The sequence below is a fragment of the Microcaecilia unicolor genome, chromosome 11 (genome assembly GCF_901765095.1).
Source record: "Microcaecilia unicolor chromosome 11, aMicUni1.1, whole genome shotgun sequence".
NCBI lineage: Eukaryota > Metazoa > Chordata > Amphibia > Gymnophiona > Siphonopidae > Microcaecilia > Microcaecilia unicolor.
Window position 1 is genome coordinate 78,539,781 of NC_044041.1, and position 27,957 is coordinate 78,567,737.

General features: G+C 42.3%; 1 protein-coding gene across 1 annotated transcript in view; it reads left to right on the forward strand.

Moving 5' to 3' along the window:
* KLF16 (Kruppel like factor 16) overlaps positions 1-27,576 on the forward strand; it is a 33,528-nt gene extending 5,952 nt beyond the window's left edge. Inside the window, exon 2 of the mRNA XM_030220166.1 lies at positions 24,419-27,576. Coding sequence (XP_030076026.1) covers positions 24,419-24,726 — 308 coding nt within the window. The 3' untranslated portion in view covers positions 24,727-27,576. The remainder of the gene's footprint in view (positions 1-24,418) is intronic.
* The last annotated feature ends 381 nt before the right edge of the window (positions 27,577-27,957 follow it).

Sequence of the window (27,957 nt, forward strand, 5' to 3'; positions counted from 1 at the left end):
GGAATTTGAAAAAGAAATATGATATACCAATTTGTTGTCAGTTAGATATGTGTATATAGATAGATATATATTAGTTACATCTGTATAGATCATGGGTTCTCAACCTAGTCCTCTGGGCACACCTCAGGGTTTTCAGGATATCCTCAATGAAAATACACGAGTGAGATTTCCATAGAATGGAGGTGGTGCATGGTGTGCCCAGAGGACTGGGTTGAGAACCCCTGGTATAGATCAAAGTTTAGCACAGTGCTTCTCAAACCAGTCCTTAAGGCATACCTAGTTCCTTCAGGTTTTCAGGATATCCACTGTGAATAAGATAGATCGGCAAGCACTGCCTCCATGGTGTGCAATAGAGAATGACATGGGGATAAAATCTGTTCCCATCCCCGTGGGCTCTGTTCTCATCTGCAGATGCCTCAAACACGTATGATTTTATACTTAAATCTTTTTATTAAAATATAAAAAGGAACAATATGCTGTGCAACTGTTGTATATAAATTACAAATAGAAAACAATAATAACAATGAGCAACTATAATAAACCCACCAACACCACCCTCTACCCTTCCAACCCCAACAACAGATGACTTCTACTACCCCAAGGAATCCTAATCCACCCTGTTAAAATGTCCAGGGGTACAAAATACAACCCGTTCTGTGTGTCTAGAGGGGAGAAATATGCCTTGTGAAGCACTGTTATGATTTTTTAATCTGTGGATGAATAAGAAGTCATCAACAGTCTCAGGATTCAGTCTAGTTCTCCTGTCTTCCACAGTCCCTCCTGCAATAGAAGATGTCTTCTTACAAGATGTGCTGGTAGCAGGATGTACAGGATCCCCCATGCAGATTTTGCTACCTGTGGCCAGCATGTTAGCTTGTTTTTCCAAAAAATAAAAATATTGTTGTCTGCATCAAACAAACATAAATAATAGTCCAGTTCATCAACAGGCTTCAAAGTAGAAACTGACATGGGGACAAAGTTTGTCCCCTTGCTCACGGGCTCTGCCCCTATTCCCGGCGCGTCCCTGGAAGACCTGTCCCCATCCGCGCGGATCCCCGTCCCCGTGTCATTCTCTAGTATGTAACTATCTCGTTCATATTCATTGTGGATATCCTGAAAATCTGATGGGACTGGATTGAGAAACACATTTAAGTCAAAAAGTTGAATCCTTGACCCTCTAACAATAGCATATTAAAGGCCGTTTTTGTTGTGAGTGTGTATGTGTTTTGTTTTCTGATCCACACATATCCATGGGACATGTGTGTGCATCCTGGAAAATACTCTGTTAGTTCTATGTAGACTGGTTTCTGTATACATGCTTTCTCCCTCTTGAATTAAGTTTTAGTAATGTAGGAAGCTCTTTTGTGTGTGGGCAGGGGAAACTGTGCTGCATTTTACAATAGGCTTGTAAAGGTCATTGGTTTGAAGGTTGGTCCTAGTATCTTATATTATGGGCCCAATTCAGCTTAAACAGCCTCAGTACAAAACAGAAAAGCCTCAAGTGAATCAGGTCTCACCAGTCAATTTCAAGGGAATCACCTGCTTCTCTTTCTACTGATGCGTTTACTTGTAAATGTGAAAGATGTTTTGAAAAGAGACCTCTATGTGGCCAAAACATTTAAGCTTGTTTTGTTTCAAAATACAAAATGTTTGTATAGTTAAACTGCACTTACCTTTAATAACAGCTGAACTCACATGAGCAAAATGTTACCTCTGTTAGTAAAAAAAACTAACTCAAGTCTCTAACACAAAAAGATTGCACTTTTCTGCAAGTGTAATTTAACACATTTTAATAATATTGGGCAAGGAGAATGTACTTTTTCTTCATACAATAATTGTATTGCACATGGAAAAATGGTTTACAATGCTGGTTCTCATTCACTGATGTAAACTGCTTGTGAAACTTTAAGTCAATCTGATTTGTTTATAGGCCCTAAGGGATTGCTCATGGTTGGATGACAGGGAGAGAGAGGCCAATGCACTGGTGATTTAGGATTGAATTTCAGTGACCTGAAAAAGTTGGGGTAAAGAATTTAATTATTCTTATCCTAATTTAATCAAATTGGTGAAATCCGATCACTGGGGTGATACCACCCCATCTCACACTAAAGATGGGGTACATTTCTGAAATGTTTCACTGTAAAACCCTGTAGGTTCCTGTTTGGATGAAAGGCCACATTATTCACACAAAGTACAAGGCAGCCCTTTTTTTTTTCCTGAGGAATTCTTTGGCACAAAAACTACTTTAAATATGGGCTTGTCAAACTTTGGTTGTTACAGGTGCAAACAGGTCTGGTTTCAGGATCTCTACAACACATAATTCTGAGATTTATTTGCATGGGGAATCGTTTGTGGTTAATTTGCATGGTTTACTGAAAACCAGTCCTCTTTGCAACCAGTGCAGTTTGGTACTCCCCTCCTGTTTTAAATCATATAAGCTATCCCTCAGAGGGTTCATAATTGCAATATCTTAGCATGCTTGTCACACATTATTTAAATCATCCCAAAACTCAATGGTCTAGCTCCTTTATTAACAGTCTTTACCCTAAAATTTGTCATAGACAATGATTAAGAGATACATATATGCATGATAAATATTCACCCAATATGCAATGATGCACTAAATTGAAGACAAATTGTGTCTCTCAAGAAATGAAGTTGTCACCAATAAAGTAAATAGTATCTTTTGTGACAAGGTCAGTACAGAAGTATGTAAAGTTGGTGGGACCTTAGGTTACAGCTTTAGCTCCCTAATACAGTGTTTCCCAAAGCAGACCTGATCAGGTGTGCCAGTGAAAAGAGCTGCCATTGCCTGTTGCTCTCATTGCTCATGGGCTAAAATTCCAGCTGTGGCTCTTTTCCAGGTACAAGTGTAGTCAGACCTGGCTTTCTCATTCCTAGATATACCATGAGCCCCAGAGAAGGGCCAATGCAGAAAGCTACCGCCAGCAGAAGCATGGGCTTAATGACAGAATAGGAACCAAATTTTCAAAATGATTGGGGGGGGGGGGTGCTGAAAGGTTTTTTTTTTTTTTTTTTTTTTACAGGTGGTGCATTCCCCTTCCCCCTCCTCCCTCCGAGTTCCACAGGGTTCCCCCCTCCCTCCCTCAGGGTTCCACAGGGTCCCTCCCTCCCAGTTCCACAGGGCCCCTCCCCTCCCTTCCTCCCAGTTCCACAGGGTCCCCCCCTCACAGTTCCACAGGGTCCTCCCTCCCTCCCAGTTCCAGGGTCGTTGTCCCTCTCTCCCTCCCTTCCAGTTCCAGGCCCCCTCCGTCCGAATTTTAAAAGTCATCTTGACTTACCTCGTCGGGGTTACAGCGGCTGGCAGCAGCGGCGGTAAAAAGCATGCAGGGTCGGCAGTTACTTCAGTTTTCCCTTCTCTCTCTCTCTCAGCTCTGGTCCCACCCTTGCGGAAACAGGAAATGAGGGCGGGACCAGAGCTGAGAGAGAAGGGAAAACTGAACTAAGGGCCGAGCCTGCACACTTTTTACCACTGCTGCTGGCCGCCGTAACCCCGACGAGATAAGTCAAGATGACAAAATTCGGACGGAGGTGGCCTGGAACTGGAAGGGAGGGATGACGACCCTGGAACTCGGAGGGGGGGGGACGACCCTGGAACTCGGAGGGAGGGAGGGAACGAACTTCCGGTGGGTGAAATATTGGGGGTGCTCGAGCGCCCACAGAGTCGATGCCTATGAATGACAGCATGTTAGAGGGCAAACAATGCAGGAAGGAGTTCAGTGCCTGAATTAACGCATGTGGTAGCCATCAGCACACAGCATATTACAATATTTGGATAGAAGCCTATTAGCTATTGCAGAGAAGTCCACTGGACGTTTTAACAAGAGCATAATGCAAGAAATTATCTCCAGATATGAGGTGGTGTAGAAGGGTTAGTTGCGAAGAGAAAGAGTGGGAGGTTTGACCACGGATACCAAAGACTGAAGAGATGAACACTTTTAATCAAACGTTTATTGAGTCTTTTTTATCAATAAACATTTATTGAGTCTTTTTTATCAATAAACGTTTGATTAAAAGTGTTCACCTCTCCAGTCTTTGGTATCCGTGGCCAAACCTTCCCCTCTTTCTCTTCACACTTTTGTATTTTTCCATGGGGCGTTTTGAGTTCTCCACCTCAGGCGGAATCTACTGGAAGGGTTACTTGCCCCAGTAGTCTAGCACAGTGGTTACCAAACCTGGTCCTGAAGGCACCCCAGCCAGTCAGGTTTTCAGGATACCCACAATGAATATTCATGAGACAGATTTGCATGCACTGCCTCCATCCACTGCATGCAAATCTATCTTATGAATATTCATTGTGGATATACTGAAAACCTGACTGGCTAGGGTGCCTTCAGGACCAGGTTTGGGAACCACTGGTCTAGCAGCCTTCTGACCTGACCAAATCTTACTTCCTCTTGCCCCAAACCAAAATCCCTGGTAGTCTAGTGGATCCCACATAAAAAGCCAATAGTCTAGAAGCCCCCTGACATAACACTCCTTCTTCAGACTTTAAAAAACAAAGCAAAACCCTGGTAGTCTAGCAGTGCCCCCTATCCATATGTAAAAAAAAAAAATCCCCGGCTATCTAGTGTATACTTGTCCCCTCCTCAAACCCCCACTCCCAACTCTTCTCACCCATCAAAAAATTGAAAGGCAGGAGCTATGCCCACTTGCTCCTGCCTCTGGTGCCACTGTCATTCAAAATGGCGGTGCCTGACCTGGGGGGGGGGGTCAGTGTATCAAATATTGCCTTATTTGGTACACTGACCCCTTAATGGGGCATTTCAATGCATTGCCTGTAGCAGCCTATCAAATAAGGCAATGCTTATTGCCTTATTTGATAGGCTGACCCCTAGTGGTGCATTGTAATGCACTGCTATAAGTCAGGTGCTACCATTTTGAATGATGGTGACATCAGAGGCAGGAGCTAAGTGGCTGGGGAGGGTCTGGGGGTTCAGAGGGAGTACACCAGACTACCAGGGATTTTTGGTTAATGCCAGAGGCAGTGAGATCAGGTCCGGGGTGGGGGTGGGGGAGACTGCTAGATTACCAGGGCTTTTTGATGTTGGGATGGATGCAGACCCAGTTTTTTTTTCTTTAAAGTCCCCCTTCTAGTTTGCGCATGAGCCAGTCATCACTCATGAACTGACAGGAAGGGGTACATTTTCAAAGTGAGCTGTGGAATACTGCAGTGTTTTAATGTGACAGTAATTTGCATGCTCATTGATTACTGCATCACCACGGTATATTTTTATGGTAATCCTTTGGTAGAAGCTGCACGCTCAGCCATTGGGCAGCAGGCTCTACTGCATGGCTTTGTGCACTGGCCCCTGAGTGGAGAATTCACAGGTGGCATGTAGAGCGCAGATAGCTGGGCCCTGTTTTGTGCAACATTGACACTGCACATCACATGTCCTCCTCTTCCCCCTTCTCCTTTTGAGTCTCTCCAGTGGTGGGGCGTATAGTTCTTCTCCAGCTTTTCCAGTTGTAATTTGAGTCTTTTCTTGTGCCCACACTGCCTACTCTGTGAGTGCTGCTGTGCTGAACAACAGTTTTGAATGTGTCAACGTGCCCTCGGCCTAGAGATTTAACAAACACTGCCCCTAGCTGCTTATGTGGCCTGGCCCAGTATCACAGACACAGATTAACATAGGGTTTCCCCAAACCTGATCTGTGGTGCCACAGCTAGTGAGGTTTTCAGAATAGCCACAATGAATATGCATAAGAAATCTTCACATACCCATGTCAGCTGTATTGGACTTCATCTCAGGCATGATATTTTTGAAAAGAAAACCTGATGACACAGCTCTGGGTTAAAGCGAGTGCTCAGATATAACTGCAGGAAATAGAAGGATTGCACTCTGTTCAGTTCCTTTTGGCCAAGATTTGGATTCTTGTTTAACTGATCCCTTGGAAAAGAAGTTGTCTGCCAGCTTTACCACCTTCAATAGCTTTTCAGCACATTCTGCTTTATAACTGCCAAATCAGATTTTGTTTCTCTTAAGTGTTTTATGCAGTAGGTTATCGTCTGAGTATGAGCAGCTGTGAAAGAAAGACCGAACTGTGTTTGCTCTGTAATGGAGGCATCAGGGTCTTATGAAAGGAGCCTGTTCTAACATGTTAACTGTAAATTCAACCATGGACTGAAAAGTAGTATCTGACTTCTGTTTCAGGTGCATAAAGGACTGCAGCTCCCAGCAGACTTTGCAGTGGGCTTTAGTTTTTGGTCTCTCCATCGCACCATAAAATCCTACAAAGTTGCAGAAGGGATTTTAAATCAATAGACATTTATCTTTTTTTTTTTTTTTAATGGAGAGAGTTATATTGCAAGGACTTAGACAACCTTTTGGCTATAGCTCTTTTCAGTACCACCTGAAGTGGCATTCACCAAAGTTGATTTAAAGACGTGGTTTGAAACTGCAGTAGCAGAATAATCACGTAAATAATAATTTAAAGTAAAAGTGAAGATACAAAAATCCAGGATAATAATATGTGTTTGTACACATGTGCTCTGGGCTGCTTATCATCTTTTTCTTGGTGGAATCTGAGAGAATCGTTCTAGAAGTGTAACACTTTTTTTTAAATAAAATATTTGTAATTAAACCAAGCGTAGAAATAACAAAATATAATGCACAATAACACATTTTTGACAAACAAGAGAACCCCTTCAACTCCACCCACCCCTCACGAACTCCCACAGTAAAGCCAACAGTGCAGAACCCATTCCTCTGGAACAGCGCAGAAAACTATTTCACCAGTGCTATTGATAAATGGTATTCAAATTATATACGTGCTGCAAAGGGGGGGGGGGGGTAGAAAAGTTTCACGGTAAGCTCAACTCTTATGCTCACGCACCAGGCAAACCCAAAAGTGAAGCACACATTACTGCCTGTTTTCTGTGCCTTTAAAATAAGCTTTTCAAAAAAATGTGTTTACTTGGAAGGCTTGTATTTAAGCGCAGGAAACAGGCGTCAATATGTGCTTTCACTTTCGGGTTTGCTCTGACTCACACACATTCATCTTTCACTACTAGTGCTTAGAGGCTAGCAAGGGCTTCCTTCTGCTTCCAAATTACGTAAAAACTGACAGATTTTAAAGAAAATCTTCTCTTCAAACACCCTAACACCTGCTCCATGCTGGTGTTAGGTTTTCAGTGGTAAAACCAGCTTTGTTTTGTGCACTGTTTTCTGAGCATTGGGAGGAAATAGGAAATTATCTCATTAACATCCATTTGATTACATTTGCATTGATCTTTGGGGTACACATTGTCTCCTGTGCTTGAGCCCTCTGAGCATTCTGCACTCACTAACACCGGCGCTAGTCTGGCACTAATTACCCTCTAGTGCTGCTGGCGTTACGTTTTGAGCATTGGCCCACTGGTGTGCTCTTGTCCAAGTCTGAGAGAAGATAAGAGTATAAAAGCTTTGCAAATAACTAGGAAAAAAATTCAATAATTTAGAATCCAGCTGCGTGCTCGATGGGGCCTAACAATCCATAATGGTTCCCAGATTTGTTGAAACTTTCTCCGGTGATTAGGATGAGTCCATCCTGCTTTATTGCTCCATAGTCATATAGTAAATTCAGCCATTGTGTCACTCAAACACTGCCTCAAAATTGGCCTCCAGGCAGTCAAAAACATATAATGTAACAACATACGCTTGGATTTTTGCAGTTGGTAGTGTAACATTTTACCTGACAGATAAAAATAGAATGGATCCCTATATTGTACAGTTGCAACACAGTAGTGTCACAGGCACAGGCGTCTTTCGGCTATGTTAAAATATTTGCAGAGTTGAATTCTTACAGTTCTGATCGGAACTAACAGGGGACGGGAGACCACCCTTGCCACCAAGATGCTTTATTATTAGATAAAGTGAAACCATACCCTACCTACTTGACACTACATACTCATCGATAAATACACGTACACAATTAAATTAATACTAAAAAAACGTATAAACTTTATGATCAGACCAATTTGAATTATTTAATATGGAAACACCAGACAGTTTGTGGTATTAAACAGGTCGCAACTTTGATTATTATGAAAAATATAAAAGCATAACAATACCCGAGCTGTTAACACTGTAAACAATAATACATTCCAACCCATGTAAATTATCCACCAGTCATATAAAGCTGGATAACCCACAGGGCTGGGATGCTGAGGTCCCGGTTATGACCCACAGCAGTGGGGCTTAATGATCACCACCTGGTGAAAATTAAAGCCCTAAGAAATAAAACAGCCTCCTAGCCTCGCTGTGACAAGTACAACAATTCTTAATTGAAAGAACAAGTCAAAATTGTAACAATAACAGAATGGGCATGGTGGGTGAGAAAGCTGCCTACCACGAGTCCCCTGATCCTTAGAGGCACATAAATTAATAATGAGATCAACCCCGCCCTCAAGCTTGGGTTGATCCATTCCCATTTTGGCTTGTTTGCACCAGAATAAGTTTAAATAATAACCTGCCAACTGCAGGCTGTCACCCCGCCTGAACCCTTGGGACCCATAAGCAAGCAGGATGGTTGGATGCTAAATCCCATTTCCTTCCTGTTCTCCTAACACCTTGCTGTAGAGCTAAGCTGCCTGGGTACTACTGAGCTCGCTGTGCTCAGCATCTCTGTCTGGCAAGGGGTTCACTCTCCAGTTAATAGGCTTGTACTTAGGACAAGCCCTTCATATGCGATTCTTAAAGAATTGAGCCCCACTGATACCCTATTTAGACAAGAAAATCAAACTCATTGGGAAAAATGTACTGTAAGTGGATTAATTGCAGGGATGGGTAGATGGATGTCCTTCAGATGTTGTGACCCAATTTGGGCGGGGTAATAGTTGCATAAATTTGCATATTATGTTAATTTTGGCCTTTTCTGACTCTTTTTTGTGTACAGTTAATTTGCTGGGGAGGAGAATATGAAAGAAAAAAAAAGAGAGAGAGAGAGAGAGCTATGGGGAGGAAAATTGACAGGAAAATGAAATCTTATTCTTAACCTCTTGTTGCTTGGATGCTTCTGGTTATCAGTCAGGGCGATGGTGATCCTGCTGTGGCTGTCTGCGTGTTATGGCTTCTACCAGATTGTAATAGTGCGCCATGCAAAATGCTGATGGCAGGCAGATTTTATGACTGGCTAATGAGGTAGGGGGAAGTGCCGGACACACGTACACAAATGTTTCATAATAAGCACAGCTTCTTGTGTACGTGTCCAAACAAAACCCAAAAGTGTCAGCACACATCTGCGCCTGTTCTTCTGCACCTAAATATGAGCCTTGCAAAAATGGCTCACATATAAATTTTTTCCGAGGCTCATATTTAGGCGCAGAAGAACAGGTACCGATGCGTGCTTTCACTTTTGGATTTGTTCAGGCACACACATGTATCTGTTACTTCCTGTCTGCCTTTGAACTTTGCTGTGGCTTCCTTCTGGTTGCAAAAGGAGTCAAAATTGGCAGTTAAATCTCAAACTGGCATGAAATCCTCTTCATGAACTCTTGTACTCTACCCTGATCTGGCAAAAAGATTCTTGCAGTAACCGCGTCAATAGCCCCTGTTTACCTCCTGCATTTCCACGGAATACTCAATGGCCTCGTTAGCATTCATTTCAATGTAATGTGCAGCCATATGAGTTAGCACCCATGTTCAATCCCTCTGTGCATTGCTTGGCGCACACAACCCGCATTCAACCTGTGGAAACTGTGTGGTTAGGCCCGAGGTTGCTTTCTGCATTGGCCCCTTAGCAGGCACAGAACAAGATAGTCCCAGCTAGCAGGTGCCACTGTGATCAGACATCTTAGGTTGCAAGATGTGGTAGGGAGCGTTTTGGCTAGCTCTTTACATTACTATGAAGGTTGAGCTGTAACCCTGGAAATATGGGATTATGACACCTTAAGAGTGCATGGGTTTGCTGACATTGCTGTGGCAACATGTTTGCTGTCTGACAAGAGCAGGGAGCAAAGCATGTGCCGCATGACAGCTAACTGGGCTAGAAACCCACCCATGTTTGACAACACTGCTGTAAACAATGACATCAGTACCTGGAGGGCATTGACATGAGGTTGTTCAAAAGCCCAGGGTGCTGTTGTTGCAGTGGTTCAGGCTGTACATTATCCATTTGTAAGTTTCTGTGTGAGCTCCTTTATTGGTTTCCATTATTAGTCCACTTTAATAATCCCACCTGCTGCCTATGCAACTTCAGTGCACTTGGGTTAGACCTACTGAAGTACACTGTGTCAGCGCACACTAATGCTGTTAACGTGTTATTGGTAAACAGTGTGCACTATTGCACACTATTGTGTCTGTGCACACTAATGCTGTTAAAGCACGTTGCTGGTAAACAGGGTATACTACTGCACACTATTGTGTCAGCACACATCAATGCAGTTAACGCGTGTTGGTAAAAAGTGTGTACTATTGCACACTATTGTGTCTGTGCACACTAATGCTGTTAACACATGTTGCTGGTAAACAGTGTGTACTACTGCACACTAATTGTCAGTGCACACTAATGCTGTTAACGTGTGTTGTTGGTAAACAGTGTGCACTACTGTACACTATTGTGTCAGCGCACACTAATGCTGTTAACACGTGTTGGTAAACTTTGTGTACTACTTATTTATTTGTTGCATTTGTATCCCGCATTTTCCCACCTATTTGCAGGCTCGATGTGGCTTACATTATGTCGTAGTGGCAATCGCCATTTCCGGACTGAAAATACAAAAAGGTACTGCGTTACAGTTCTTGGGTGACAAAGTAAGTTAAGCAGTCAGTATAGAGAGTTCATTTCCAAAATAAGAGGTAAATTAGTCAGGTGTAGAGAATTCGGCTTTGTCCAATTCTGCTATAGGTTTAGATTTTTGGTATTTAGGATGAGTCATTGTGATATGCCTTTTTGAACAGGTTAGTTTTTAGTGATTTTTGGAAGCTTGTTAGGTCGTGCATTGTTTTTACGACGTTTGGCAGTGCATTCCATAGTTGCGTGCTTATGTAGGAGAAGCTGGATGCATATGTTGATTTATATTTTAGTCCTTTGCAGCTGGGGTAGTGGAGATTCAGGAATGTGCGTGCTGATCTTTTTGTATTTCTGGTTGGTAGGTCTATGAGGTCTGACATGTAGACCGGGGCCTCGCCGTGAATGATTTTATGAACCAGGGTGCAAATTTTGAACGCAATGCGTTCTTTAAGTGGGAGCCAATGTAGTTTTTCTCTTAGGAGTTTGGCGCTTTCGTATTTCATTTTTCCAAATATGAGTCTGGCTGCTTCTCTTGGGAAGAAAGGTTTTAATCTTTTGAGTTTCCACATTGAGTGGAACATTTTCTTCGTTGTGTTTTTCACATGGTTTTCTAATGTAAGATTTCGGTCAATTGTAACTCCGAGAATTTTCAAGCTATCTGAAACAGGGAGGGTGTAGTCTGGAGTGTTTATAGTGGTGGGTTTGTTTGTGTTATATTGTGATGAAAGGATGAGACATTGTGTTTTTTCTGCGTTAAGTTTTAATTGAAATGCATCCGCCCAGGAATTCATGATATGGAGGCTGTATTTGATTTCATTTGTGATTTCTGTTAGATCATGCTTGAACTTCATACTAATTGTCAGTGTACACTAATGCAGTTAAAGCTTGTTGTTGGTAAACAGTACATACTACTGCACACTATTGTGTCAGCGAGCGCACACTAATGCTGTCAACGTGTGTTATTGGTAAACAGTGGGTACTACTGCACATTATTGTGTCGGTGCACACTAATGCTGTTAAAACATGTTGTCGGTAAACAGTGCATTTTACTGCACATCATTGTGTCAGCACACACTAATGCTGTTAAAAGTGGGTTGTTCTTAAACAGTGCATACTACCATTGTGAGAGTGCACACTAATGCTGTTAATGTGTGTTGGTAAACAGTGCATACTACTGCACACTATTGAGTCAGCACACACTAATGCTGTTAACGCCTGTTGTTGTTAACCAGTGTGTACTACTGCACACTATTGTGTCAGCGCACACTAATGCTGTCAACGTGTGTTATTGGTAAACAGTGGGTACTACTGCACATTGTTGTGTCAGCACACACTAATGCTGTTAAAAGTGGGTTGTTCATAAACAGTGCATACTACCATTGTGAGAGTGCACACTAATGCTGTTAGTGTGTTGGTAAACAGTGCATACTACTGCACACTATTGAGTCAGCGCACACTAATGCTAACGCCTGTTGTTGTTAACCAGTGTGTACTACTGCACACTATTATGTCAGCGTACGCTAATGCTGTTAAAGCATGTTGTCGGTAAACAGTGCATACTACTGCACACTATAGTATTAGTGAAAACTAATGCTGTTAACGTGTGTATTAGTAAACAGTATGTACTACTGCACATTATTGGGTCAGTGCAGACTAATGCTGTTAAGGCCTGTTATTGGTGAACAGTAGGTACTACTACACACTATTTTATCAGTGCACACTAATGCTGTTAAGGGTTGTTGTCAGTAAACAATGGGTAGTACTGCACACTGTTGTGTCAGCACACACTTAATGCTGTTAAGGCGTTGGTAAACAATGGGTACTACTGCACATTATTGTGTCGGCGCACATTAATGCTGTTAACATGCGTTATTGGTAAACAGTGGGTACTACTGTACATTATTATGTCAGTGCACACTAATGCTGTTAAGGCATTTTGTTGGTAATCCATAACTACTGCACACTATTGTGTCAGCGCACACTAATGCTGTTAACAAGTGTTGGTAAACAATTACTGCACACTGTTGTGTCAGTGCACACTAATGCTGTTAAGACATGTTGTTGGTAAACAGTGGGAACTACTGCACACTATTGTGTCAGCACAAAGCAATGCTGTTAACCTGTGTTAGTAGTAAACGGTGTGTACTGCACACAAGTGTGTCAGCGCACACTAATGCTGTTAACTTGTGTTATTAGTAAACAGTATGTACTATACTGCACACGATTGTCAGTGCACAGTGCTGTTAACATGTTACTAGTAAACAATGTGTACTACTGCACACGAGTGTATCAGTGCACATTAATGCTGTTAATGTGTACTACTGCACACTGTTGTGTCAGCACACACTAATAGTTAACATATGTTATTATTAAACAGTGTGTACTACTGCATTCACATTAGTGAATCTAGTCTTTAATGTTTTCTTTTCTATTTGGCTTCTGAGACATAATAAGAGTAAAATGTATAAAACTCTCTTCCTGCCTTAGTGGGGTGTGTGTAAGTCAGAGGCAGAAAGAGAGAGATTGCCATTGAAGATAAGCAACTGCTTCCTGAAAAGATTCAATAAAAAGGCCAAAACGCATTCATTGGGGGAGGGGGGAGCACCATGACCAGCACAGTCCATATACTCTGGACCTTGCCTGGCTACAGAATGAATCCAGCTTAATGTATCAGTGGCTGTTTGTGATGTCCACCTGTCTACCCTTCCTTTTCCATTGGCCACCTTTCTTTCCAAACTCTTCTACCATTTGAACCTCTGGTCTCGTATGGCCTCTTTTACTAAGGTGCGGCAAACAGTGGCCTTAGTGCGCCCTTGCACAGGTTTTTCTTGTACGCTAAGGTCAGTTTTAACACAGCTGTAAAATGCCTGATTTTCCATTTGTTATAAGTATGGCAATGTGTAAATGTTGCCATTAGTGTTGGAATCTCCTTAATTGGTCTGAAAAATCAGCAAAGGTATCTCTGTATATAAGCAATCATCAATCCAGCTGTTAGTCGCTTCATTAATTTATAACATCACTTGACTCCAACTTCTTTTGTATTCTAACCGACTTAATGCTTTATTCTAAGAAACGGTTCATCTCCATGTTCATACTCCTTATTTGTACAAATTCGTATCATTTATTAGCATATCTTAAAACGCTTCAAAGCTTCTTAAAATCCATTTCCTTTCTTCCATACAATGTTTCCATAAAGGTGCAGTGCACGGACGCCTCCACCTACATGCGGCATGTTTCACAAATTGCTGCCTCAGGGTGTGGTCCGATCAACTAAAAATGAAACAATCAGTCAGAATATTTTAAACATCTTTGTTAATTCAGGACATATCATGAAACTATCAGCTGGGTTGATGATTGCCATTAGTGTAATCCCCTACCAGTAGGGGCATATAGCATGTTCTTTCTCTTCAGGGATCTGTCTTTAATAGCAATATTAAAATGTGTAGTGCTACAACTAATAGAACTGTATAGCTGGAATTAATTCTAAGCACAGTGGAACAGCTGCTTGAATTTATTTTTTAATAGTTATAATAGCAGGCTTGAGGCACATGGATACCTGCCTGGGGTAGATGAGTATAGGGCTCATCAAAGGAATTTTTAGATTTCTTTTTAAATTGCTCACCTAAGAGTATAGGTCTAGCCTACATCACAGATTTTTTCAATCTATGTTGATGTGATGGAATGGTTGGGACAAGAAACTAATTTGTTCAGTTAGTTGGATGCAATGTTTAAGGGTGGACCAGAGCTGAGAGAGAAGGGAAGGCTGAAGTGCAGAGCCTGCTCGCCTTTCACTGCTGCCGCCGGGATCCCGAGTTACGATGATTTTAAAATATCTGGGTGGCACACAGGAAGGCGAGGGCGGACCAGCAGAGGACTGCTGAGGGAGAAGAGGGCGGGCACCAGACAGGTCGGGCTGGCAACTTCCGGCGGGTGAAAATATTGGGGGTGCATAGCACCCACGGAGTCGGCACCTATGGGATAAAGGGCAGCAAGTTGATGTAGTTTATGCAGATATTCAGAAAGTTCCTCACGGGAGGCTCTTGAGGAAATTAAAAAGCCATGGGATAGGAGACAATGTCCTGTTGTGGATTAGGGACAGGTTAAAAGATAGAAAATAGAGAGTAGGGTTAAATGTCCAATTCTTTCAGTGGAGGAAGGTGAATAGTGGACAACCACAGGGATCTATATTGGGACTGATACTTAAAAGGATCTAGGCGTCATCATAGGCAAAATATTCAAATCTTTTGCTCATTTTGCAGTGGCAGCCAAGAAAGCAGGCAGAATGTTAGGAATTAGTAGAAAAGGAATAGAGAATACAACAAAAAATATGATGCCTTTATCATTCCATAGTGCAACTGTACCATGAGTATACTGTGTGCAATTCTGGTTGCCTTATCGCAAAAGACAAGTGGAATTAGAAAAGGTATAGAAACCACAATGATTAAAGGGATGGAATGACTCATAAGAAAAAAGGCTAGGAAAGTTGGAGCTCTTCAATTTGACTCTTCAGTTTGGAGAGGAGATAGCTAAGGGAGAATATAAGAACATAACTGTTGCCATACTGGGACAGACCGAAGGTCCATCAAGCCCAGTATCCTGTTTCCAACAGTGTACCTGGTAAGAACCCAAAAAAGTAAAACAGATTTTTTGCTGCTTATCCTAGAAATAAGCATCTTAGTAATGACTTATGGACTTTTCTTTTAGGAAATGATCCAAACTTTTTTTTAAACTCTGCTAAGCTAACTGCTTTTACCACATTCTCTGGCAATGAATTCCAGAGTTTAATTAACACGTTGAGTGAAGAAATATTTTCTCTGGTTTGTTTTAAATTTACAACTTAGTAGCTTCATTCATGCCTCCTAGTCCTAGTGTTTTCAGAAAGAGTAAACAAGTGATTTATGTCTACTCGTTCCACTCTACTCAATATTTTATAGGCATTCCTATCATTTCTTCCCTTAGCTGTCTCTTATTCAAGCTGAAGAACCCTAGCCTTTTTAGCCTTTCCTCATAGGGAAGTCATCCCATCCCCTTTTTCATTTTCATCACCCTTCTCTGTACCTTTTCTAGTACTGCTATATCTTTTTTGAGGTACGGTGACCAGAATTGCACACTGTATTTGAGGTGTGGTTCCACCATGGAGCAATACAAAGACATTCTCATTTTTGTTTGCCATTCCTTTCCTAATAATTCCTAACATTCTATTTGCTTTTTTAATGCCACTACACATTGAGCAGAGGGTTCCCATTTATTTATTTATTTATTGCATTTGTATCCCACATTTTCCCACCTCTTTTCAGGCTCAATGTGGCTTACATTACATCATGAATAGTGGAAATACATTAGAAAATATATATTTAGTATTGCATAAGAATCTTGGGTAACATGATAATGATAAAGCATGATAGTAGTAAGGCAATATCGTAAGGCAATTCTGGATATATGTGTAGGAGTTCACATTTGTTGATCTTTGTGGTATACCTTGTTAAAGAGATGGGTCTTCAGTAGTTTGCGGAAGTTAGTTAGTTCGTAGATCGTTTTTAAGTTGCGCGGCAGCGCGTTCCAGAATTGTGTGCTCAAGTAGGAGAAGGTTGACGCATGCGTTAGTTTGTATTTTAGACTTTTGCAGTTGGGGAAGTGAAGATTAAGGAATGATTTTTTAGCGTTCTTGGGTGGTAGGTCTATCAGGTCTGACATGTAGGCTGGGGCATCTCCGTGAATGATTTTGTGAACTAGGGTACATATTTTGAACGTGATGCGTTCTTTAAGTGGTAGCCAGTGTAGCTTTTCTCGTAGGGGTCTTCAGTGTCTTCAGTGATGACACCTAGATCCTTTTCCTGGGAGCTGACTCCTAGTATGGAACCTTGCATCACGTGCCACATGATAGAAGTCTATAAAATTTTGAGTGAGTGGAACGAGTAAACGCCAGTTGACTTTTTACTTTTGCAAAAATTACACAATGACTACGGGACATGCCCTGAAGTTACTAGTAGTAAATTTTATAAGCTGCTTTTCAGAAAGGAACTGCTTCATGTCCTGCAATATGCTAGGATACCAATTCGTCAGCAAGTTGCTTGTATGTTTTAGGAAACGAACAAAAAACTGGAATGGCAGCCATCATCGAGGAAATAGAACGTATTGACTTTCCAACACACCTCACGTATGCACCCTCCATCCTCCCCTCTATGGTATACATGCATAGACTCATAGCTTGAAGAGAGAATTGTGATTGCTGTGTTAATCCACTTGGATATGTGAAAATAAGGGTCAGCAACCAAGTTATAGGTGATGCCTTTTTACAGGAGTAACTTAGTGCATTTTGGCAAGCTTTGGAGAGTTATCCTCTCTCATCAGGTCAATGAAGACACAATGCAGTTACACTGGGTTTAAATAGTACAAACTCATCTAGGTTTTAGGTTGACAATATGCGTTCTGTAGAAACTCCAAACTGATTACTACTGATACAAGACTGAGTCTAAAAATATATTCATCCTGAAGATTTGAAATGAGTAGAGACCCAGGGCTTCCACAGGCTGTAACAGAGCTATTGGAACAGTTTGCCTTTACAAATTATTGTCAAAGGCTAAAAACCTGGCTGCTCACCCATTTTTTGAAGAGTAATAGGAATTTTAGATTGTGATATGATTGAGTGTTGGGGTTTGAGAGGGTATCTTGATTTCATTAATGTATTTTCTGGATTATTTTAATTTTTTGGGGCATATTATATTTTATTGATATTTGTGATCTGCTTTGAGGTTTGTGGTTGACGCATAATATAAATGCTGTATTAAATTTACAATTAAAAATCTAAGGCAGAGCTTCCCAAACTGTGGGTTGGGACTCCAAATGGGGTCATAACTATTCTGGACCTCCACGGGGTCTCACAATTTTATTTGGCCATGATCACAGGGGGTCACAGCTACCAAAAGATTGGGAGGCACTGATCTAAGTCTTGCTAAGATGATCCCTTGTATGAATGACCTGCAGCAAAATTAGTGGTCATGCCCGAGGGAAGCTGGTAAATCCCTCCACAAGGCAAGCAGACATTGTATAACCAGGCTGCCTGCCTCACTTTTCTTTCTCTCTATATGAAATTGGCAGTTGCTTCTCCCTGTAATCTTTCCCTCTGCCTCAGACACACCCTGTAATCCTCTCCATCGCAGAGTCAGGTTTAAATTCCAGGTAGGGAGTTGCCTCACTTTGGCAGGATCAGTAAACGGCACTCACGGGCCTAAATGTTCATACCTGATATAATGCAGGTGGCAGCAGCAATGCAAATCTTCAGGGTTCTTTTGTTGGATAGCCAGTGTGATATGTATGCAGCCTTCTCTACAGATGAAACTCATTAAAATCTCAGTTTACTTGTACTGCATGCTTCCAGTACGATTCATTAATGTAAAGGTTAGACCAGGTCAATTTTTTAAATCTAGTTTTCCAGTGTTCAGTTGGTTTTATCATGTTAAATACCAGTATTTTTTCAGCATACTATAAGCATTTGAGAATTTTCAAAACATCAGACGGGTGAAAGGTTGGCAAGACTAGGTCAGTGGTACTTGCACTTGCTTTAACCGTGTACTTGGTCTCCTTTACCAGCCCCTTGTACCTGCTAGTGTTCCCTCTGCCCCATTCCTAATTTAGCTGCCTTGCTGAAGGGATATACCCAGGTCTTTGGCTTTACTATGTTACTAGTTAGCTACGTAAATCCCTTTTCATAACTGCCTCTACCTGCTTTTGTGGACATCTTGGCTTGACTCAGGTCTCCTGTAGTGAAAATATACTAGCACAATATAAGCCAGCTTGGGTAATTGGCTGAGAGGAGGAAGGAATAAAATAAATATTGGAGGTTCTGTACTGGGATCCTGAGGAGACTACAGGACTGTCATCCCTGTCTAGGGAAGGACAGGAAGGCTGCCATTATACAGATAATTTAGCTATTTCCAGCGTTTTAGTCTTAAAGATATGTTCCTTCTGGATGCTGGGCAAAGCCAAGGGGGCATCAGCTGCCTGGGAAGTCATTCCATGCATTTGGGGAAGGGGAAGAACATGCGTGTGTGTGGGGGGGGGGGGGGGGGGGGGGAGGGGAAAAGTCAAACATCTGGTGAATCTGTATGTGAGCTTTTCCTCATGGTCTCAGGTTTTTTCATAGACATGGAGCATCTTAAGGAACTACTTACTATTTCATCATTTAAAAACTTGAGTCTTACAAGTTCCCAGAAAAAAAGCTGTGCTTGAGAAAAGACCCTTTCTTGTAGAATAACATTTCCCATTCAGTAAAATCTCATTACCAAGGGGGACCCAAAGAAAGGGTGCAGGCTGAGATTTTCCAGTAAAGCAAAGATACTTACCTGTAGCAGGTATTCTCCGAGGACAGCAGGCCTTATATTCTCACGTATGGGTAACATGATCCCGCGTAGCCTGGTGTAGAGCTTATGACAAAGCTATTAAGAGCTTTGTGGAGTGTGAGACATGCTCCACTACGCTTGCGTGAGTGCCTTCCCACTTGCCGTGAGAGCGCGGTTACCGCAGTACAATACTACAGCATAGATAATAAAAACACTAAAAAAGGAGACAACTCCAAGGGGAGGCAGGAGGGTTGTGAGGATATAAGGCCTGCTGTCCTCAGAGAATACCTGCTACAAGTAAGTATCTTCACTTTCTCCAAGGACAAGCAGACATGGGGAATCCCTAGCTATCGGGCTCATCGAAAACAACCACTGGTAAATTGGGCCTCACAACGGCGAGGACATAACATAGATTAACCTGAAACTATGTGACAGTGCAGCCTAGAACAGAAGAAAATGGGCCGGGGTGGGTGGGTGGAGTTGGATTCTTGACCCCAGATTCAAACCGACTGTCGCATTGGGTATCCTGCTCAAGGCAGTAGTTGATGTGAATGTGTGGACCGAAGACCATATTGCAGCCTTGCAAATTTCTTCAAAGGAGGCTGACTACAAGTGGGCTACTGACGCAGCCATGGCTCTAACATTGTGAGCTTTGACATGACCCTCCAGGGTCAGCCCAGCCTGGAAGAAGTGAAAGAATTGCAGTCTGCCAGCCAATTATAGATTGTGCGTTTCCTGATGGTGGTCCCCATCCTGTTGGGATTAAAAGAAACAAAAAGTTGTGCGGACTATCTGTGGGGCTTAGTTCGCTCCATGTAATAGTCCAATGCTCGCTTGCAGTCCAAGGTGTGCAAGGCGCTCTCACCAGGATGGGCATGAGATTGAGGAAATAATATTGGCAAGACAATCGACTGGTTCAGATGGTACTCTGACACCACCTTAGGCAGGAACTTAGGGTGCGTGTGGAGGACTACTCTGTTACGATTAAATTTTGTGTAAGACGCATCCACTACTCAGGTCTGAAGCTTACTGATTCTACAAGCTGATGTAACAGCCACCAAGAAAATGACCTTCCATGTCAAGTACTTCAGATGGCAGGAATCCAGTGGCTCAAAAGGAACATTCATCAGATGGATGAGAATGAAGTTGAGGACCCATGACACAGGTGGAGGTTTGACAAAAGCAAACCTCTCATGAAGTGAACTAGAGGCTGTCCAGAGATGAGCTTACCCTCTACACGTTGATCATAAGCACTAATCATACTGAGGTGAACCCTTATGGAGTTGGTCTTATGACCAGACTCGGAAAGGTGTAGAAGGTGTTCAAGCAAGGTGAGTGTAGAACATGAAATGGGATCTAAGGCTTTGCCAGATCCCAAACCAGATGGCAAGCCTCCTCCATTTAAAAGAGTAACACCTCTTAGTGGAATCTTTCCTGGAAGCCAGCAAGACCCAGGAGACACCCTCTGGCAGAGCCAAGGAAACAAATTCTAGGTTCTCAACATCCAGGCCATGAGGGCCAGAGATTGGAGGTTGGAATGAAGAAGAGACCCCTCGTTTTGCGTAATGGAGTTAGAAAACACTCCAATCTCCATGGTTCTTCGGAGGATAACTCCAGAAGAAGAGGGAACCAGATCTGTCGAGGACAGTAAGGAGCGATTAGAATCATGGTCCTGCGGTCTTGCTTGAGTTTTAACAAAGTCTTCCCCACAAGAGGTATGGGAGGATATGCATAGCAAAACCTGTCCCCCAATGAAGGAGGAAGGCATTCAACACTAGTCTATCATGGGCCTGAAGCCTGGAACAGAACTGAGTGACCTTGTGATTGATGTGAGTGGCAAAGAGATACACTGAGGGGGTGCCCCAAGCTCGGAAGACCTTGCAGGCAACGCCCAGGTTGAGAGACCACTTGTGCAGTTGCATGACCCTGCTCAGTCTGTTGGCCAGGCTATTGTTTTTGCCTGCCAGAAAAGTAGTGCGAAGGAGCATACCATGCTGGAGAGCCCAACGCCACATCCAGACAGCCTCCTGACACTTCTATGAAGTGGGTTTAAAGCAGATTAAATCAAAATAAAAATCAAAACTTGTCCCGTCCAGGGGCATAGCTACTGTTCAGTGAGCCTAGCAAAATGCCCAGGGCTGCTCAATGGTAGGGGGTGCCTGCATTTAACCCTTCCCCCTGCAGTTCAGGCATTCTTCCCTTCCTCTGCCCCCTGCCCCCAGTCCATCATCTGTTTAGCCCCCATGGTCCTCCAAACATGCAGCGGGTCGCTGACAGATGTAGAACTGAAAACAGGCTGTCTCTGGTTGGCCCCACCAGGACCTTTCTTCTGTGGTGTCCTGCCTCTTTGATGGAACTTTCAGTGGGTGGGACGCTGCAGAGGAAAGACCCTGGTGAGACCAGCCAGAGGTAGCCTGTTTTTAGCACCGCCTCTACTGACAACTCGCCACGTATTGGGAGGATCAGCTGGGGGCAGCTACAGATAGATGCCAGACATGTGGAGGAGAGGAAGAGATGCTGGACCTAGGTGGGAAGCAGAGGGAAGAGAAAGGAGACCCATAGCAAATGGGAGGGGGAAGAGAGGAGGAGATATGCTGGACTTGGGGGGTGGGGGGAAGAGAGACTGAACCAGGGGTGAGAGAGAGTGATGCTGGACAAAATGAAGAGAAGGAGTGAGAGATACCGGACCATGGGAGGAGGGGTTCAGGAGGAAGGTGAGAGAGAAGAGAGAAGAGAGAAGGTGGACATGGGGAGGGATAGGGACACAGATAAGAGATGCTGGGCCATGGAGGGAGCATAGGGACTGGGACAAAGAGTGTCAATTCTGGATACGAGAGGTGAGATAGGGACATAGAGGGGGACGCTGGATAGAGTAAGATAAGGGACATGGAGATATTCTAAATATGAAGGGAGGATAGGAACACTAAGAGAGAAGATGGTGAACGTGGGGAGAGGATAGGGACAGGGAAGCAGAGTGCTGGACAGGACAGATAGGGATGCAGAGGAAAGATGGATAGTGGACCCAGAGACAGAAAAATATCAAAAGGACAGGAGAACCTGGGACAAGAGATAAGAAAAAACAGAGAAAAGCAGAAAAGAGATACGGACTAAAGCAATGCCCACACAACAAAGGTAGAAAAAAGTATTTTTCTGACTTTATTAATTGCAATATGTCAGCTTTGGGAAATGTGTATCTCTGATATCTTTCATCTAAGTTTCTATTTTGTTATTATTACAGATTTTCTACATAGGTCTGGAATGTGTTTGATTTTTGCAGGGTTTGTTTACAGGAGTTCCGAAGGGATTTCTCCTCTTTCTACCCCACCCCACCCCAGTCCCCACTACCCTGTGAGAGATGGAGTTAAGGGGGCCCATCTTAATTTTTCCCACTATGCCACTGATCCCCTTCCTCTTCCTTAGATATGCTATGCGACTGTCCCATGCTTTCTTGAATTCAGATAGTCTTTGTCTCCACCATCTCCATGGGGAAGCCATTGCCCACACCCACCACTCTTCCCCTAAAGAAGTATTTCCTTGGATTACTCCTGAGTCTGTCTCCTTTTATCTCCATCCTATGCCCATTCATTCCAGAGCTTCCTTTGATTTGAAAAACTTGCCTCCTGTGCATTTATGCCATGGAAGTTTTAAATGTCTCTATCATATTTCCCTTCTCCCATCTTTCTTTCAGAGTATACATATTGAAATTTTTAAGTCTGACCCCATATGCTTTATGACAAAGACTACTGACCGTTTTAGTAGCTGCCCTCTGGACCGACTCCATCCTGTTTATATCTTTGTGAAGGTGTGGTCTGCAGAATTGAACACAATACTCTAAATGATGAAGGCAGAATATAAATACCAAATTAAATTAAATCATACCCATAGGCCTTGTGGGCAATTTTCAAAGGTAACAACCTGGATCATTTTTCTTTGATAATTAGCTACAAGGTATGCACGTACTAAAAAGTGCTATCAAAGCAAAAACACTTTTTCACTCAATCTTTTTCAACAGATCTCAGAGGTGCTACTCAAAAGGTTCAAAACCTCTTTACCTCTGAGGTTTACACACCCACCTCATCACAGTTAAAGTCAGTTAAATATCAGAACATAGGATGAGGTGGGTGTGTAAATCTCAGAGGTAATGAAATTTTGAACCTTTGAGTGGCACTGCTGAGGTCTGTCGAAATAAATTGCAAGAAGGGGCGTTTTTGCTTTGATAGCGTTAGTATACAGGCTGTTTCTAAAGATTATATTGCCTTGTTTAATTCATAACTAAAAAGTGTGCATACATTCTATAGTAATATGGACCATTACATTTCCACATCTCCTTCACGTATGTATTAGAGTTTGGAGGGAAGGGGGTGAGTGCTGTCCTTTATCTGAACACTTTACTGGTCATTATGTTGTATGATGATGTAGTGGAAGAGCAAAAAGAAGAAAAGTCCTCTAAGCACACCAAAACAGGACAAAAAGCACAAAACAAATGGGGGATAGATCAATGCAGTTCCAACACAGGGACATTTATTGACAGTCAATCAAATTTGAATTATTACAAAAGGTGACTCAATGCAGTCCTATGTTTCATATGTGCCTGCCTGAGGAGTCAAATAACTTCAGCCAAAATTGAGAAAATATAGTTGACAATTCATAGCATCTAATAAAGAATCTCTGCCAATCTGAATGTGTGAGCATAAACACTCACAGTATGAAAAAAACAGAAGCATGCTGTTTTTTATACTGTGTGTTCGAACTCTCACATTCAGATTGGCATGCGCGTGTGGCGCCAAAACGCAGGACTGTGCCGAGTCACTTCTTTCATGGTTCAAAGTTGATTGACTGTCAATAAACATCCCTGTGTTGGCACTGCATTAGTCTACCCCCATTTTTTGGTGTATTTTTTTTGTCCTGGTATGATGATGTAGTGCCATCTAGCTGCTTTACAAATACCTTGTGAAACTCTGAGGCCAGATTTAGCTGCTGAAGAGAGCGGGGTAAATTTGCTAGGGTTGAAAACTGCTCTTCCCTGAGAGACCATTCTGTGGAAGGAGAGACCATGCTGTGGAAGCACAATATAAAATGCCAGAAGAGATAAGGAATGTTATGTTGGAACCTTGTGCAAATTGGCCATACAGAAATTTCTACTGGCCCCACATTTTTAAAGGAAATGTATAATTTTAAAAATTGCCCCCACACTGTCTGTGGAGGGTGAGGAAGGGTGATGATTAGGGAGGGATGATTTTTTTTTTTTATTAAACTAAACAAAGATGTTAAATATTTCTTACTGCTATTTTTCTTCTGTTTCCCCCCCCCCCCCCCCCCCCCCATCTTCTCTTTCTGCTCCTTAGGTGAGAGGCCTTTCCCATGTACTTGGCTTGGCTGTTCTAAGAAGTTTGCTCGGTCCGACGAGCTGGCCCGCCATTACCGCACACACACAGGAGAGAAGAGGTTTGCCTGCCCTCTCTGCGAGAAGCGCTTTATGCGCAGTGACCATCTGATGAAGCACGCCCGTCGCCACCCTGGCTTTCATCCCTTCATGATTAAGCGGCAGAGTGGACGGAGCAGCTCACCCAGCGACTCGTTGGCATCAGCACCCTGCAGCCTGACAGGGAGTCCTGTCACCAGTCCTGCACCCAGTCCAGCCAAATTCCTGTAGAAAGCTGTACAGGCATACACTGAAGGTGATCTCTATGGGCATTTACCAATTGCAGACTTTTCACAACCAAGCTGTTGGTGGTTAATAGGAAATCAGGACTAGCTCAAGGACGTTGTTAGAAAGATGTAGCTTTTTATACCTCTTGTTGTTTGTTCTCTTTGATAAGGACACTTTAGTAAGGAGAGAGAATTTGGTCTAAAATTGCATATTTTAATAAATGTTTTTGATTGGGTAGGGACACACAGGTGCCACTTTGAGTTTCCAAATTTAAATGACATTCTGCTTTGCTACTTTAGCCCTTCTCAGACAAATATCTGATCTGAATCAAATGATTGTATGTGAACATCTGGAGTTTCTGGTTTACTGCTTACATAAATCAATGAGTTCAGCTGCCTCTAGATTTGGCCATAGTTGTCACTGGGACTGTTCATTTCTCCCAGTCTATCTTTTCTTTAAAACGTGTTTTCGGAAACAGAACCATTTTCTTGTGAGTAGCATGCAAAACTGATTTCTGACATTCTCTAAGAGAAAAATGTAAAGGAGTTCAGAAAATGTCTTTGTGTTATAGGTATAGGGAAAGAGAAAGAGCTGCTAATTTCCTATTTTTGTAGGGAGAGGGATGGCTGGTAGTTACCTCTTCCTTTGGGATTCCAGTTTAATCAGAGCCGGGACTAAGATCTAACACTACGAGTCTTTATTTGGAATTATCTGAAATGTTTCCCCCCATTTTGTATCCTAAATCAGCTTGCTCTAGTCCAGTTACTGCAGCAGTAGTCCTTGGTCTTGTACCCCACATCCATATGCTTTAAAGCTGGCCACTACTTGCTCCCACTGTATAATGACTTGGACTCCTACCCAAAATGGGGCGGTCACCTCTGCACCACAGCTAACCTGGGACGCAGAGGACCTGACCTGGGAATACAGTCAAGGTTTTCTGCATGGCCACTGAGCACCATGCTGGGCCAAGCAAAACTTTGTCTGATGCTACATTTCATTCACTTTTCAACTGTGTTTAGAATTTCATTCACTTTTCAATTGTGTTTAGTACTTGTAAAAGCAAAAAAAAAAAAAAAAACCCAAAAAAAACAAGTTCCGATTTCAGAGCAATATATGCTGAAAAAGTAAAAAAAGTTTCAGAAGTGTAAATTAAGATAATAAAAGGTATTTTCTCTGTGAAATGGTTGGATCTTTTCTGATCCAGTGTTAATCCATGTAAGGGTAGCACCAGAGATTTATTTTAGATTATCATCTTTTTAATTTTCAGTTTTCAGATTATTTTTCACTCAGATTACAAATTCATCGAGATCTGAATCTAATTAGCGTTGATATTAACAAGAGACTCTGTTCCCTTCAGCTCAGGTATTTTAATGATTTTTCTGTGATTATGATTGTGCGGTGCACTCTTGCATTTGCATGGATCTTCTTGCAAAATTACCCAAAAGCTATTTCACACATTTTTTGTGGCAAGTTGTCCTGGTAAAAAAAGGGCATTTAGCGCCTGTTTTATTAAGGCTTTTTCCCAGTATGTATCTGTAGAGAAAGAAAGTGTAGTATATCAGGTCCTTACTAGGAAATCACTATTTATGTATTTTTTTTATATGTGAAATGTGGGTAAAGTCAGGTATAATAAGCATTTTTGGCTAATGCAGTATCAGTTTTACGTGGGTACTCAAGTACTGCCAATCTGTGTACTGTAGATAGCATGACCATGTTCTTGGGTCAGTCTACTAGGAATGACTTTGTAAATTTTGTACCTATATATGTGTAGAGTATCTATATGTATATACCTTTATAAACACACACACTAGGAAATGGACAGCAGCCATTGCTCTGAATTAGGGTCTTAGAGCTATTGTTTTGATCGATGAGATTTATCTTTTGATTGAACTGGTCAGGACTCTTGATGTATATGCCACTTTAGCTTCTTCTGGCATGCCTGGTCTCTCTTTAACCTTTTTGTATGTGGGTTCTGGTATGAAAATCATGCCTATACATGCAACTATTGCAGCAAAGCCTATGAAACTCCAGCCCTATAAGATTTCCGGGTGCCAGTGAAATTAGGGGTGGGTGAGCCCTGTCCACAAATGGAGGTTGGCGCAGAGTGGCTGAAAAAGCAGACACAGCGGCATCTCAACCTTATTTTTATCTCTCTGTTTGCCCAGTTTGTTGGTGTTTTTTCATCCAGATTTAGATGAGAATATTTGTGAGGCCTATATTTAAAATAATGAAGTATTTGAAAACATTCACATGAATCTAGACAAGCTCAAGTAAATATGGATTCAAATTAGGTAGAAGCTGGTTTTGTTACCAGACTAAATATGAGTCAAATGCATGCAGATGGGAAATAGGACAGAAGAGGTTTGCACTCCCCTAACTAAAGTTGGTGGATTATGGAGTCCATTGTGTGATAACCAAGAGAAAAATGGAGAAAAAAGACGACCCCCCCCCCCCCCCCTACATAATGGAAATGAAGTTGAAAAGGAAAGAGAAAAACTGTAAGGAGATATAAAATGCATTATTTTGTAATATTTACATAGGTTAAATGGACATGCTAAAGTTCTCAGAGGCAGGCCTCTGGTGACACTGCAGGCACTGTCTTCATCTTTTTCAAGGTACATTCAGACCTGGTTAATCCTCATTAGTTTTGTCAATGTATTCTTTCTTTCTTCTAAAATGTTAAAAGATGTTTCCCAAATTTGAACACTGAGGGAGGGTCGATATTCAAATCGATTTAACTGGCAAGAAACAGTCACTGACCAGTTAAATTGCTGGTTCAGGCTATCTGCTTATTTTCAGCGCCACTTAACTGGTTATCACTGCTGAAAATTAGCGGTTAACGTCTAAGTGAAAACTGGCTATTTGAAGGGGGGGGGGGGGTATTCCGGGGGCCGAGTCAGCATTTGGCCAGGTTAACTGCATAAATAAGGCCACATAAAAGTCAGCCCTGTCTCTACGAATTAGCTGGCTCTGCAAAAACTGGATAGTCAATACTGAAGTCTGCACGTTGCCCAGCCTTGAATATGGAGTGGAGGAGTAGCCTAGTGGTTAGTGCAGCAGACTGTGATCCTGGGGAACCGGGTTTGATTCTCACTGCAGCTCCTTGTGGCTCTGGGCAAGTCACTTAACCCTCCATCGTCCCAGGTACAAAATAAGTACCTGTGCATAATATGTAAATTGCTTTGATTGTAACCACAGAAAGGTGGTATATCAAGTCCCATCCCTTAATATTCA